This window comes from Corapipo altera, unplaced genomic scaffold (assembly GCF_003945725.1).
Source record: "Corapipo altera isolate COAL_440 unplaced genomic scaffold, ASM394572v1 2, whole genome shotgun sequence".
NCBI lineage: Eukaryota > Metazoa > Chordata > Aves > Passeriformes > Pipridae > Corapipo > Corapipo altera.
Genome location: NW_020884890.1, coordinates 8,220,623 through 8,235,847, shown reverse-complemented (window position 1 = coordinate 8,235,847; position 15,225 = coordinate 8,220,623). Strand labels below are relative to the sequence as shown.

The window sequence follows — 15,225 nt, the reverse complement described above, 5'->3', positions numbered from 1 at the left end:
TTGCTATGGGTCTGGATGAAGGTTTCAAGGCATATTCTATGTTTGCTGTGGGTCTGGATGAAGGTTTCAAGGCACAGTCTATGTTTGCTATGGGTCTGAATGCCTCCTTGAGTTCTGTTCTTCTGTACAAGAAGCATCTGTTCCTGTAGTCTTCACTGTACTTAGCTCTTAGTTAAAATGACTGATCAGACTTACGAAAGGTTTGAAGTCTCATGAATATTTCTTCTTTCTCTTTGATTAAGGCGTTTATAGAAGAATGAACTGAACACATGTATTCTATCAGCATCTTCTTTTTTTAGCTTTTCAAGTACCAAATACCTAATTAAAACAAACAACAAAAAAAAAAGAAAAAAAAAAATGAATAGAGGTGTTAAAGTATTCACCACCAGAGTGAAAAGGACTGCCAACAGTGCTAGACTCGATGATTTCAGAGGTCTTTTCCAACTCAGTTGATTCTATGATCCCTACCAAATTGATGCAGTTTCTCAAAAAACAGCTATTTGGATCTGACAATCCACAGGAACCAATTAATGCAAAGTTTGTGTAAATATTTAAGGTATTAAGTGCTCTGCTCAATCAATAAGTTGTTCTCCTGCTGTTGCATTTATTTTTTTACCACAGTAAGAAAACAAATTTTCAATGAATTTGTTACACAACAACCTATTTTGTGTTTCGGCCACTAGATCTCCAAACACTCCTAAGAGTGACACACTCATTTTCTTTTCACCTCTATAATATTTTAATAGACCGAAAATGATACACACGCACCTTATGTGTAGCATAAACACAGTGACATGTAACAATTTAAGCTTCTAACATTTGTAGCATCAGAAAATCTCAAAATTAATGTATGTATTACATTATTCAAAACAAAAAAGGGGTTTTCTTATTTTAGTGAAATTTGCTCTTCAGAAGTTAAAAAAAATTAAAAAGAACCTTTTTCCATGTCAGAACAACATCACTGCCAAGCAGGATGGGAGAGGAACCAAAATTTCTTGCAAAATTACAAAACAGCCTTTAAAATTACAGCTATACATAGTTGGAGACCAAGTGTTATCAACTGACCTATGAATTTTTAATGTCAGAACTTCTCAAGTTTTAAAGTAAAAGACAACTAAAAACTGATGTGAAATAAAACTTACTTTAAATAAAAATCAATAATAACATCATTTAAAAATTCGCCTTCATTTAGACAATGGAGGTCTTCGTTGGTCACAGAAATACCGCCTTTAGCTGGAGAAGGCGGATAAACTATCAACCTGGGAAGAAAAATACATTCAATAAGAAGTATGAAATGCCAAAAAACCCTCAGAGAATTGTTACAGGGAAAAGACAATTATCTTACTTTTCTATAGGACCAATAAATACTGTATGTGGTTCACCAATTTCTTCATCATCCTCAAAAAACGGTAACTGTTTATTTCGCTGCTGCATTTTGGACTCAGAAGGAACCTTAAAAGAATAAAGTCAATATTAATTTGCATACGGTGTTCAATTTTACTGAAGCGGTAATAAAACTCTGGAAGCCCAGCAGTGTAATATCCATTGTTTTTGAAAAAGACTTCAAGTTTGGGTTTTTTCTTTCCTACTTCCATCTATTACACTTAGTTCTTTATTCATTTCTTGCAGAGTCACTAAACTCTAATTCTTTAAAAGGTAGTTTGTTTCAAGAATGCATTAATTAAATGTAACTACAACAGTGCAACTTAATTTCTTGTTTGAGATATTGTAATTTTACCAGTAGATGAATTGGGAAAAAATGATGTTGTCTAATTATACTACAGATTTCTCACCCCAGAATAATTTTTAAATAACATTTCTTGTGGACCATTGTAAAACCTTAGAATCAAACTAAACACCTTAAAATGTACTGTGAGTGCACAGGCTATTTCCCATAGTTTCATAACCCACCATGGACAATTACGGGAATCCTCATATTAAAGTCATCAAAAGTTGTTGGAAATTTTTTTTGGCTAATGACTAATACACTATCTTTAGTGTATTTGTAACCCAAATAATATAATGATTTTGTTCTAAAACAAAAACATAATTACGTTTTTTATTTTGCCTTCTCTGTGAGATGGGCTTCCTTTGGAATTGTCTTCCAAGCACTTAGTAAATGCAACAAGCCTGGCATTGGCTTCTTCAAAGGAAATTTTCACAAAGAAGTCAGAAATATTATTTCTAATACCAATGTCAGTAATTATTTTTTCAAATATTGAGTTTGCATGAGGATCAAGACCGGTTTCAAAAATCAAAATTATGTATTGTTCTTCTTGACCTATAAAGAAGCAGAGAGAAAACTATTCATTTAGGAATAAAATAAAGCATGTTGCAATAATAAACAAATTTTATAAAATCATGGGACGACACGGGTACACACTGCTGACAATACATGTAAGCAGTAATACAGATCTGTGCAGACAGACAGAAGGATTAACTACCAAATCTTTCTTACCTACATTTGCGAAGAGCGCATTCAACTTCTGCCTTAATCTAGCAATGTTAATTATACCTGATAAACTTTTAAATGACACTGAATGCAAAGCCAAAACATATTTTGTTTGAAATAACATCTTCTCTGCTTACTGACAGTAAGACTCTGTAATCAATACTTTCTCTTTTTCTTATTGCTGTTCCTATCCTATTGTTTCAGTACAATCCCAGAAATTATGTATTCAGCGTAATGTCCTCTCTGATCCTAGAAGGCTACACCATAAAACATCACTGTTTTTGAAGAAGTTGGAGAGAATGAGTCGGATCAAGCAGCTGTTATATAAATACCACTCATTTATATCATCTGAAAAATCAAAAAGCAGTAAATTGCACTGAGAGGAATTATTTCAGGCAGTCAGACACAGGAACAGGATTCAGGCTGCAAATCCCAGTCTCACATAGCTGCCTAACACAGAGCTGCCAGGACCTGTTTCTCCCTAAGAGGAGTTTCAGACACACGTATAACCATTTCCCTTTGGTCATTCCTAACCCAGCGTGCTAACTGTTGTGAAAAATAATTCTTCAGCAGCATAATTCTCAATTTACCGCACAGAGAATTTAGATGTGTAACTGGGTTTTGGGCATTCCTGTTTTGGGAACTAGGCATCTACACACAATTGTATACAAAGCTATGGATTCAGGCTTGAATTAATTTCATTGTTTACAAAGCAAGGAGCAACTCTGTTATCATAAAGTGCTCCTAAGTATCAAATACAATAAAGCAGCTAGGTATAAAACTAGTTCAGTGCCACAGCCTCGGGGAAAAGAGCTGGGAGGCACTGCTGAGAGGCATGCCAAGGGAAGGACTTCTCACACAGACAGCTCAGGAAGCTTTTCCTTTTTTCACTTGTGAACACCTGTGTCCACCTGGGGTCTACTTCCTGCTCTCAGAATTGTATAAAGGTCCCCTGCAGGCTCTCCGATTACTTTTGTAATTATAATGCTCCTTACAGCTCATACTTTCTACAGGAGGTGGATAAGGTTATTGTAATAGTATTGTGGAAGCACACAATTCTGAGACTGGTGAAAGCTTTCTTCCTACATTTGAATGCATCATGTTTGTACAAAACTGAGTATAAATAATCACAAAATTTAACCTAAAGAAAAGCCTGCTTAAGGGTAAGAAGACTCTATGCTGATTGTAACAGGAGTGCATATGAAGATGCTAGGTCCTTGAAAACTATGTGGAAATTAAATTTTATTTTGACATACACGAAGACTATCCACGTATTTTCCAAGCAGATATTGGTCTAACTCATAACATCACTACAAGTATACTGGGGAAAGAAACCCAAGCCAAGCCATACAACAGTTTCTGCTGAAACTAAGGCCTGTCAGGAGTACAGCAGAGAAAGCGGAAGAATAGTAAAATCTGTCACATAAGTGTAAAGACTCTCATACAAAAGCTAAACAAACCAACTTACTTTCACTGACTATAAATATTAGTGAAAAAAGTTATACTAAACTGACTGAATGTTATAATTCATTAGCATGTGTCTGGACAAACAGAATGCCAAGCTGTTCTGAACTGTAATTCTTCACCAGCCTTGGAAGGTGACAGTGTCTGAAAATGCACTCCACCTACCCCAGCCAATGATGACCGTTTTAGTCTTAACGCATTTAGTCTAAATTCATGACCCAAAATATTAAAATACAATTTAAAGTCAATAGTAGACTAAAATTGTTTTACTTACTGTCTCCTTTACATTCGTACCAGACATTATCTTTACTCATTTTCAGTTGATCTCTCAGGCTACTACAGGTTGCAGGTACTGTTTGTAGGAAAACTACTGGCAATTTTCGGACACTACACCATTCACATTTGGTAAGCTCTGAAGTTTTCAGGTTAATCTCTCTGATATCGTTTTCTGATTCTACGAGAAAATAATACCATGATATTAAATTATAACAAAAATTTTTAGTTTTCCTTTACAATTTCCACCTTGATTTTAACAAGAAATCAGTATGCGTTCACTAACATTCTTAAAAGTTTTTAAGACTTTGAAGTTAATGCACATCCAGGAAGCAATGGGGTTTTATATCTTAAATAAGACAAACTGAATTCCAGTATCACCTGTCAGGAATCAGAAACAAACTGTTTTCTTCTCACCAACTTTAATCTACTCTGTATTCCATGGGAAAAAAACCCCACAATTTCCAGTGGTTTAAATTTGCAAATATTACTATGACACATTTTACAATAGGTTTGTAAAACTTTCTTTGTAGAAAGTTCTCTTATGAAAAATAACTTTAAAAAGAAGAGGAGAATAAACACGTGCAGAAAAATGATCTGACAAGGTAACAAGGTACTGCTCTCAGTTGACTTCCAAAGAGAAATGACGGTAACATGGTAAATTTTTAACACTACATCTGATGCTGCCAATGCCAATGTTGAGTATTTTACAGGTTTTACTGAATTATAAAACTGAGTACAGAAATTGATGTAGATGCAAAACTCAAAACAATTAAATGGAAAAGTGCTAAATGCTCCAACAGACACAACATTTAATGAATCACCATTTTTATGCTATTGAGGGATCAGGTCCCATGGAAATAATTTCACTGTGCACCTTTTTTCACTAAACTTGATAGTTGTCTTCTACAAATTATAGTAAGTTTTTTAGTGTTTTATTTTTTAAAATACATTTAATGCATGAAAACTGGTAGTTTCTATTCATCTTTATTTTAGATGCAACATAAATACTTGACTGACAAAAGCTACATTTTACAGGCTGTGAGACACCTTTCTGCATATAATAATGACAAAACACAATAGCTCTCTCTAGAAATAACAAAAGCAAAATTCAATAGAACTGTTTCTTAAGACTGCACCCAACAAAAGTTAGCAAAGTTTTTCAGGCCCAGAACAAAATCCTACAAAAGAAAAGGAAGAAAACAGAGCGAGTGTTGTAAGCTCACCATTTCCTAACCTATGTCATTTATTCTTTATACCATATTTCTTTCAGTAACATGAAATATACAACTTCTAGTCAAGAGAAAAAATTACCAAGGGAGATATAGACAAGAAAGATCTAAGACACATGGGTGGTTTTTACTGTCTACTTATGATAGCCAAAATAATGAACTAATATAGTGTTAAAAAGCTAACAAGTTTTATAGGAAGGTTACTCTTGCTTTTTATTTTTGATAATAATTTTCAAGACAAACATAGCCCATCATCACCAGAATATCTACAGATCTTCAACTCAGATGAAGGGGGAAAATAATGACCCAGCTGTATGCACAGCACAAATTGCTAAGTCCCGCTATCAGTGAATTTTTTTCTGTCAGTAGATGGCAGAGATAATGCAAAATCCTTTTGTTTTTTATTCACCAGGTAGTTCAGGTCAAATTTGTACTCTCCATTTTTTTTTCTCTTATCTGACTACAGGCACCAGTATAATTTATTACATAAATGACAAAACCAGAATGAATACTGAATTATCATTCACTTGTTAATACCTTTAACAAAGTTACTTCATTCAAAATATATATATTGAGTACCAACATAAAGTGAAAAATGTACTCACCTTCTTGACTCTCTAGCCGTATTTTGATATAATCCAGGCAAAACTGAAAGACAACATAACAGTAAGATTTCACATCTTCTCCAAACCAAAACTGACTGAAAGCCTTTTAACTGTTAGTAAATACATTTCAATTGACTAAGTACTTCAGTAATAAACATTTTAAAATTAAAATTTTAAATGTTAAATTTTTTAAAAAACCCAAAATGTACATTTTAGCACAACTCAAGGAGGCAAGCACATTCTTTACTACTCAAGAGTCCTTTTCAGTCCTACTGTTGAATTTTAGATCTCTCTCAAGTACTCAGTTTCCAATAGTATTTACAATACCTTGAAAAACATAACAAATTGGATTTCTTCAAAAGAGAATGTTATCTATCATTATTTAAGCAAATTAAAAAAACCTCAGGGTTTTGCAGAAAGGTGGAAAGAACAAGTAACACCTCTCTCCTGTTTCTGTGGTTACCCCAGCAAGAAGTATGCGTTTTATCTGGCTTACTGCATATGACTAACCTTCAATGTCTCCTTGAAAACTTCCATGTAACTTGGAAGGCTAACAAAAAAAAAAATTGTTCTATAGAAGCAAAATTAATTTACCTGTAGGACAATGCTTCTTCCTCCCACCTATCAATATCCACATTTTTTGTTGCTGTTGTTTTCAATTTTCTTAAGAAATGCATACTAACCCATAACTCCCCAGCAACCAAGTAAACAGGATTTTCAAGGCTTTTGCAGGCACAATGTTTCTATTAAAAACCAGAGCTAGACTGCAGGTGTTAGTATGCAACAGTAATCTGAGTTTCTTTGGAAATCATGGCCTCTGGAATTATGGACAAACTCATTGTTCCACAGACAAAGGCAAAATATTACATTTTTTCAAGTATGAAAATAACAATGTCCATGAAAACCTGAAAGGAGAGTTGTCAAATAACAAGTTTACTTACAATCACAGGCTCCACTACCATTCTTCGTAGCGTTCCTATTCGTATACTTCGACAGTTCAGAATGACACTTTCACAGGAATTTTGATAATTTAGAGGTACAGCCTCGGTTACCATCTCTTGAGAAATCACTTTACGACGTTTTACTGGAGTGTCAGACAGAATGTTCCCAAACTGAAAAGTAATTTTCAAGGTTTCAGAATGTCTCACTAAGGTTTATTGCTAAACCAAGCTTGTTAAAACTAAGGACTAAATTTTCGGCAAGTTTTCTGTTGGTCAACAGGATTACTTGCTAGAGCTTCCACCTCATATACATAAGGTAGATATTTACTAAAAGACTTTTTGGGAGCCTGAGGATGTTAACATTGCTACATTCAAGAAGAAAAAAAAAGGTAAAGCTGACACTTGTAGACATTTTGTTAACATTTTCAAATCATGAACAGTGCTTCTAAAATTGCCAAAACCAATTCAATTTTAGTCATTTTGAAACATCGTGCACCTGGTAAAACAAAGTTATTTTTAGTATATTTCATTTATTTAGATAAAAACACTAATGCCCTAAAAATACAACAATGTTGGTGGTTTCATTTTTTTCCAGTTTTTGTTAATCCAAGTTTTTGGTGACCAAGTAATTTTTGAGGTACAATGCATCACCACATTAGCAGAGTAGAATCTTCCAGAAATATAAATAAGTCAAATCAGAATTCCTCAAGGCATCTCTACAGAACTACTAAGATGCTTATAGGATAGATTCCAGGGTCAGGAGACTATGTACTGAAAGAAGGCCATGTGGAGTTTGGCTTCAACTCAAGAAAGTCTCTATATGCTGACTGAAGCTGTAATCTCAATGAAGTATCCTGTTTACCAACAGAACAATCTTACAAAAAACCTATTAAAATGAAATAAAGCCTGCTGATAGCCATCAGATTAATGTATTTATTTGTTGTATTGCTTATATTGCTCTAGTTTGTTGAATTTTCTGTACACTAGTCTTCTCTTTGGTATTTCTATCGTTTCATAAAGCTATCCATGAGTAAGCATTCTTTTTTGTTACAAAACACAATTAAACTCCCACAGAAAAACATTCTACAGGATTCAGTATTCTATTAAGACTAAATCTCAAAAATTACTTCCAAGTCCCTAATCACTAACCCATCTTGGCAATAATTCAAAATATACTTTTGGGTGCTTCATTTAATACACTGGAGAAGGTAGGGATCTAAATCCCTGTAATTAAATATTTTCCTAAGACTCTTGTTGAAGAGACCTTTTCATTTTTGTCTACTGGACTGGCTAAATATCATTAAAAGCTTAAAACAAATCACACACAATAAAACAGCAAACATCAAAGTGGTGCTATATTCAAATAACCCCTTCAGTGAAGAATTAATGCATATTTTGAGAGAAACACAACTGAATGAAGCTTTTTCTATTGTATCTGGCAAAACTGTTGTGATATCTGCAATTCTTGGTCTTGAATCAATGAAAAATTTGTGTTATACTTCACAAAAAAAAAGATCTATATCCCTTGTTTTCAAATGTAAGCTCTTTTCTACTTTTATCTAAAACATGTAGTTAATTTCCAGTTTTAAAACTGGTTCGTAAAGACTAGTGACCAGGAACATATGGATATACAAAGAAAAACATCTGAGAGACTTTCAGAAGTCTTAGACACCAGTGCCTTCACAACGCAGCGCTTTCAGTTAATTCAGCAAATACCACTAGAATAACTTAATTCAGAACTTTTTATAATCCAATCTTTTAGCCCCACAGCTTTATTGTAGGCTTAGGGGTTCACAGCTTTATATTGACAGTGATGACTAATTATACACTATATTATAAACATCCACAGTTTCATCAATTACAGCACTAGAATGTTGGCTTCTTTAGTGTTCTAACTCAGAAAACATAAAGGACTGGAAATCTGATCAGATACTCTTGTTGAATCAAACTCACAATAGTGAAACTGGACGAGTGACTCAAGAATGATTTTAATCAGCACTATTAATCCAATACCAATTGTCACAGGAAATTTATTCCTCTTAATGGCTCACTACTGAGACAGCTTTTACCACAGCGTAAAATCTGTCCCTTTCAACCACACTTAAGGTGTCTGCTCTTGGTACATTTTTTTGTCTTTGTTTATGCAATTCTTACAGTAATATTCAACTAAAAAACAAAACTCCCATCACAAAACCCCTAAAATAAGTGCTATTAGTTGGGACAGTTGTCAAAGTATTTTAATTTTCAAGGGCCACTATTGATACAAGTATCCCTTTTCAAAGTCTTAACAGGCAACAGCTGGTTCTGACATTCTTCTGCAAACCAAGTAAGCCCTCGAGCTTCATAGAGAATCCCTGCCCAGTCTCAAAGAGTAAACATTCAACACAGAAGCATTTATGTTAACAGCATAACTCAAATCATCATGAATCCTTGCAAAAACATAATGAACACATTTTCTTATGTTTCCAGTATTATGTAGGCCAAAATACTACTTGATTAGCTGCTGAATAAGAAAAACAATCAAATATAGTCAAAATCTGACAATGTGAAACAAGCCTTTACATATTCCGTTTATTATTTGATTTTTGTTTTCTTTAAACAAAGCATTAAATAGTACCTGATCTTTCATTCTTGCTTTTCTTGGTAGTGTGACTGCAATTTCTGTATCTGTTGTTATACTACCTATCCTCTGTTCTATTCCACAACTGTTCTCCTTTAATGCTGCTTCCACCTTTCCTGTAGAAGGAGCTGGGGAGGAGCGGGCTGAATCTGCAGGACGAGGTGAAATGCTTTCCATTCTCCTAGTGCTGCCACTATTCTCCTCCTCATCATCATCACTAGACAAAACAACTAAACAGAAAATATTAAATTCTCAACCACTAAATTTTTCTGTAACAGAAATTTTTTTTCAAATAATAGTTTAAAAGTAATTTATATAATTGTCCTGCAGTGCCAAAAAAGTCCACATGTATCATTATATTATGCTTTTATTAATGTTTATTTGGAATCTGCTTGCAGGTGCTCTCTCCCTCGTTTTTCATTTCTCACAACTAACTCTACAAAAAATGGGTATCATTAATCCACCTCTAGACGTGAAGCCATACTTTCCTTGGTTCAATCAAGAATTGACAGTAAATAATGCAACTTAAAAACCAACAAGAGAAATTATGACAAATCATTCAAATCAGTAGGACAACGTGGTCTAATAAAATAAGCACAGAACCAGAAACATAATTCCTCCTATTCCGTCCTTCCTGTTTATAAATTGAATTTACATAGAGAAAGCACAAAAATTAACATTTTACAAACTGTGAAATTTAAATAGATGTGTAGTTCAAAAGAAAAGGGAGAAATTATCAAATAAAAATAAAATACTGCCTTCCCTTTGGGAGAATGAATAACGGAAATCTGCAAAGAATGCTTTTTCTAAAAACTATAAAGTGTAAGTCTTTTTTAAACAAATAAGAAAAAGATTAACAAAATAATTTTTGCTTTCCCCAATCTTCATCTTTCTTGGAGAGGACCTCTGCATATAAAAAGGAAATTATTAAAAGTTCTGTCCCCCTTCCCCAAGAACATATACACAAAAAAATTCCACGCAACATCAGTAATGTAAACCTGCACAAACAGTTCCTTCATTATACTGTATTTTGGGTTTCCAGTTTAGGGCTGTAGTCATAAAAAAGTACTTACTTGGATCATTTAGTTCAGACGGTCTTGTACTTCTCTGTCTTAAGCTTCCTGTAATTTTAGGATTTTTTGTCCCAGTTATAAGACCAACTTTTCCATTGTGTCTTAACATAGAATGTCCTACAACTTCATTACTCAGTAGAATATCTGCTGGACCTTTTCCAACAGCAGAACTATAAAACTTCTTTGTGCTGAACCCTGTACCTGAAGATTTTTGCCCTGCTGAATTCTGATGTATTGAAGAACGTGATAAAGGTCCCACAGATTCACTTAATGTCACAGTTTGTCTGGAGACTCTTTGCAAATCCTTCAGAGAAGCACTTTCACAATGTCGGCATTTGGTCTGATTTTCATTTGCCCTCCCACAATTTGGGCAATCAGTAGAATAATCAATCTGTTCCAAAAGGTAAAGGAGAAACACACACACAATCAGTAATTGTAAGTAGAAACATACCATTAACAAATCTTGCACTTAATTTCTGTTCAGAATGAATCACAGAATCGTTTAGGTTGGAAAAGACCTTTAATATCATTAAGTCCAACCATAAACCCAGCACTGACAAGTCACCACTAAACCAGGTGCAACATCGACTTATCTTTGGTGACTCAACCACATCCCTGGGCAGTCTCTTCTAATATCTGAAAACCCTTTTGGTGATGAAGTTCTTCATAATATCCAGAGACTGACACCACTATGTTAGCAATTACAGTAAGCAGAGAAAGTAAACATTAAAATACAGTTTGATTTTTATTTTTTTTTTAAGAAAATGAAAAACATTCTACCAGGAACAAACATCATTTGTGGCAATTTTGGAAAAAGTGATTAATGTTGGACAATTCAGATTTTCCTTCTTGCCTTTTTTCCCTTAAGTAACACACTGTTCAGATACATACATCCATCAGCAAGATCATCCAACTGTATCATTTCTGTAAAAAGAGTTTTGTTGTGAAATAACCTAAGGATCCACAGAGCAATGCCAAAGAGGACTCAAAGAGGAGGTCAAAGTCATTTGTCTTTCCAAGATATTTTCTAACAGCCTGGCAAGGCATGCAGGAAAAATCACTCCTCAAGGGAGGGGAAAAAAAAGAAAAGTAAATACATTGTTCGAGTCCTTTATCTCCAAAAAGAAAACAGGACTTGAGGAATAGGAGTTCCCCAAACTTACAAGAAAGCAGGGGCTCAAAAAAAATGTGTATCCTATCACTGCAAAGACAGAGGTGTCTTTTGTTTTTCTCACATGTACTAGGTCCAACTTAATTATGTATTCTACAAGTGTAGAACTTGGACTTCTAAACCTAAGGGATTCAATACTAACACATAAACTACTGAATGTGTACCTAACTGAATACAGGACACCTCTAGAGCCAAAATTTAGTGCATGTTATTGTCTCCCAGAACACTGAACTCAAAAGGCGTTAACCACTATATTGTGAACTACTGAAGATAACAAATACCTACATCCCATCAAAACCTCTTGAAACCTAGTTTGAAAACACAGTTATCACAATCTACACTGCCCCCACTCCCAGCCATGAACACGCTTCCAACAGTTCCTCAGGTGTGCAACCTTGAATCAATTCAAAACCCAAATGTAAAGACCGAAGTTATACAATGACAAAGTATTATTTTTACCAAATTTCTGCAACTTAACAAAGCTACGCACACTGTAGAGAAACAAAAAAATCCCCCCATGTATAAAATATATCAGACCTTTAAAACCTGAGAAGAGATATCAAGTGACATGAAAACCAGTTGTGCCTCAGTGCTGTTACCAGATGTAGTTCTTAGAAAGTTACTGCTTATCAAATTGAAGAATTTCAGTCAGACATTAAAATATTCAAGAAAAGGTACCAACTGTACCTGAAGGATCTTAGAGTAGCTGCACCCCTCTACTTCAACCACACACCAAGAATTTTAAGCCAGTTTCTTTAATAACATCATATGAATTAACTAAATATGCAATAGAAATGTGTAAGGGCAGTACCAAGTGTTTCTGCCTAACAAAGAAATACAGTCTGCGTTACTTTCTAATACACAAGAGCAAGCACAAGCTAAGTATATACAATAATCATAGATCTGTGATTTATTTTTTTAATCAAGATCTCCTTACAGGAAGGTTTTCTTTGATAGTCATACAGTGTGACCTGTATGTGGGCATTATGAAACTTCCATAGTAACCTGTGAAGTTGATAAAAATAGAGAGCCTTAGAGGAATTTCAAAAATATCTTACATCCGATATTCAGAAAAGCTCCTGACAAAAACATGTTGGTTGGCTGCATTTAGACCATAGAGAATACCATTTGCATACCCAAAAGAGTTAGTTTCACTGAAAAAGCAAGCAACTTAGTAAGAAGTACTTGCATTTTTGCAGTACTTTACTGTTTTGAGAAGAGAAAATCATGAAATTATCAGTCTCCAGTTTACCGAACAACCATTCAATTAAATCAGAGATTCCTGTTCTTTTCAAATTCTTTTTCTGTTCAAATCAAAATATAAATATTTCATGGCTAGTATTAATATGAACATTTAAATATCTCTATCATTGTAACTTTTTTTTATTTGTGTCAATCTTCCTCCCAACTCTAAGGATTTTTAAAACATTACCTTGTTTCACCCCTTCAAAGTCTGCTTTTAAAATATGCATCAATTTTTAAAGTCAACCCTTTACATGTTTTTAAAATCTAACCCACCTTTGACTGAGTTAAGCATTTTTTTGTAGCAGAAGATTGACTCAAGTCAGATTGATATGAATTGCAGTGACTTTTCTGTCGTACTTTTCTCTTTATTTCACATTCTGATTCTGAGTCTTCTGTATTTTCCATTCCACTGTCTAGAAGAGAAAAAATGGAAAAATGTTAACATGACATGCCCACTCATATGCTGTTATATTTATGATCAACTTAGTTCTTTACATACACTAACTTGAACCAAACATAAACACCTTTTTAAACTTCCAACAAACTACACTGCTTCAAGTGTCTCGTGATTTGTTGTATGAGTAAGAAAAAATTCCCCAAAGTAAATTCAAAAATGTTATTTTACTAATACTGTCTCAGTGTCTCTCAGTGACAATTTGTATCTTGATATCTTTGGAGAAGGCTTTGGATTTGAAAGTCTATACTAACTTCACTGCAGATCAAATGGAAGGTCTGCTGCCAAATTAGGAGGGGATGTTAGATTATGCTGTTGGTAATCTTTACTACAGAATTACTGATGAATGCATTTAGAATAATTGGGAATGTTCTGTGTAATTACAATTTCACAGAATCATCAAGGTTGGAAGAGACTTTCAAGATCATCTAGTCTAACTATCAATCTGGCACCACCATAATCATCCCTTAACCATATCCCCACGTGCCACATCCAGACACCTCTTGAACATTTCCAGAGACTGTGACTGCCACCTCCATGGGCAACTTATTCCAAGGCCTAACCACTCTTTCAGTGAAAAGATTTTTTCAAGTATCTAATCTGAACCTTCCCTGGTATAACATAAGGCCTTTACATCTTGTCCTTTCACCTGAGACATGGCAGAAGAGACTGCTCCCCACCTGGCTACAGCATCCTTTCAGGTAGTTGTTGAGAGGAATAAGGTCTCCCCTGAGCCTCCTTTTCTCCAGACTAGACACCCCCAGCTCCCTCAGCTGCTCCTCATATGACTTGTGCTCCAGACCCCTCACCAGCTTCATTGTCCTTTCTGGACACACTCCAGCATCCCAATGTCCTTTTTAAAGTGAGGGACCCAGAACTGGACACAGCTCGAGGCGCAGCCTCACCAGTGCTGAGCCATCACTTTCTAGTTCTGCTGCCCACACTATTCTTGATACAGACCAAGATGCCAGTGGCCATCTTGGCCACCTGGGCACACTGCCAGGTATAAACCAGCAGATTTACTCTTTCAGATTTACTCCTTCAACACAAGACACAGCAGTACAGTGAATTACAGTGTTTTATACTGGGGCATTCATTTCAATACTGTAAGAGTATAGGAACACAAAAACCCATGAATTAAAATCTCACCCTGTGCATTTTAAGAAGGGGAATATGTTGTACAAGAGTGCCTCAATTAGATTTAAGGTAAAAGTGCTACTTATATTCCCTAGTTTAATTGCAGTCTCCATATTGGAACTTTTTTTAACACTGTCTTTTTTCAAAAGCTATGAATACTTTTTCAGTATACATACTGATGATCTCACAAACATCCTACTATCAGACCACATCTCAAAACTAAAGAATACCTTGTTTTCAAAAAAGAAACAATAAAAGGTGGGGTTTTTTCTAAGTTAACTTACTTTTGAGTAGTACTCCTGAAATTCTACTTAACATTTAACCTAAAATGGCACAGCAAAACAACTTGCCAGTGGAGATGGCTATGCAGCTGAATAGCAGGTTTACAGAGTCTATCTGTACTAACAAAGCTTAACAAAACACAAAAGTGAATTTTCTTTTCCTAGTTTCACAATTTCCACACCTCAAGGTAAACTACATTTTCTCTATTTCACCTCCATCAATTTTCCCTAACAACAATATAAGACTGTGTTTCAGCTGAGGTACAGAGCAGTGCTG

At 34.7% G+C, this 15,225-nt stretch overlaps 1 protein-coding gene across 3 annotated transcripts in view; it reads right to left on the bottom strand.

Moving 5' to 3' along the window:
• The window catches only part of SENP6 (SUMO specific peptidase 6), a 73,493-nt gene that overhangs the window by 15,984 nt on the left and 42,284 nt on the right, over nucleotides 1-15,225 (bottom strand). For all 3 annotated transcript variants that reach the window (XM_027645030.1, XM_027645031.1, XM_027645032.1), the window contains 10 exons: nucleotides 13,350-13,489; nucleotides 10,661-11,051; nucleotides 9,585-9,817; nucleotides 6,968-7,138; nucleotides 6,027-6,069; nucleotides 4,191-4,370; nucleotides 2,055-2,281; nucleotides 1,346-1,452; nucleotides 1,143-1,259; nucleotides 196-318 (listed from right to left, as the gene is read on the bottom strand). In XM_027645030.1, coding sequence (XP_027500831.1) covers nucleotides 196-318; nucleotides 1,143-1,259; nucleotides 1,346-1,452; nucleotides 2,055-2,281; nucleotides 4,191-4,370; nucleotides 6,027-6,069; nucleotides 6,968-7,138; nucleotides 9,585-9,817; nucleotides 10,661-11,051; nucleotides 13,350-13,489 — 1,732 coding nt within the window. The remainder of the gene's footprint in view (nucleotides 1-195; nucleotides 319-1,142; nucleotides 1,260-1,345; nucleotides 1,453-2,054; nucleotides 2,282-4,190; nucleotides 4,371-6,026; nucleotides 6,070-6,967; nucleotides 7,139-9,584; nucleotides 9,818-10,660; nucleotides 11,052-13,349; nucleotides 13,490-15,225) is intronic.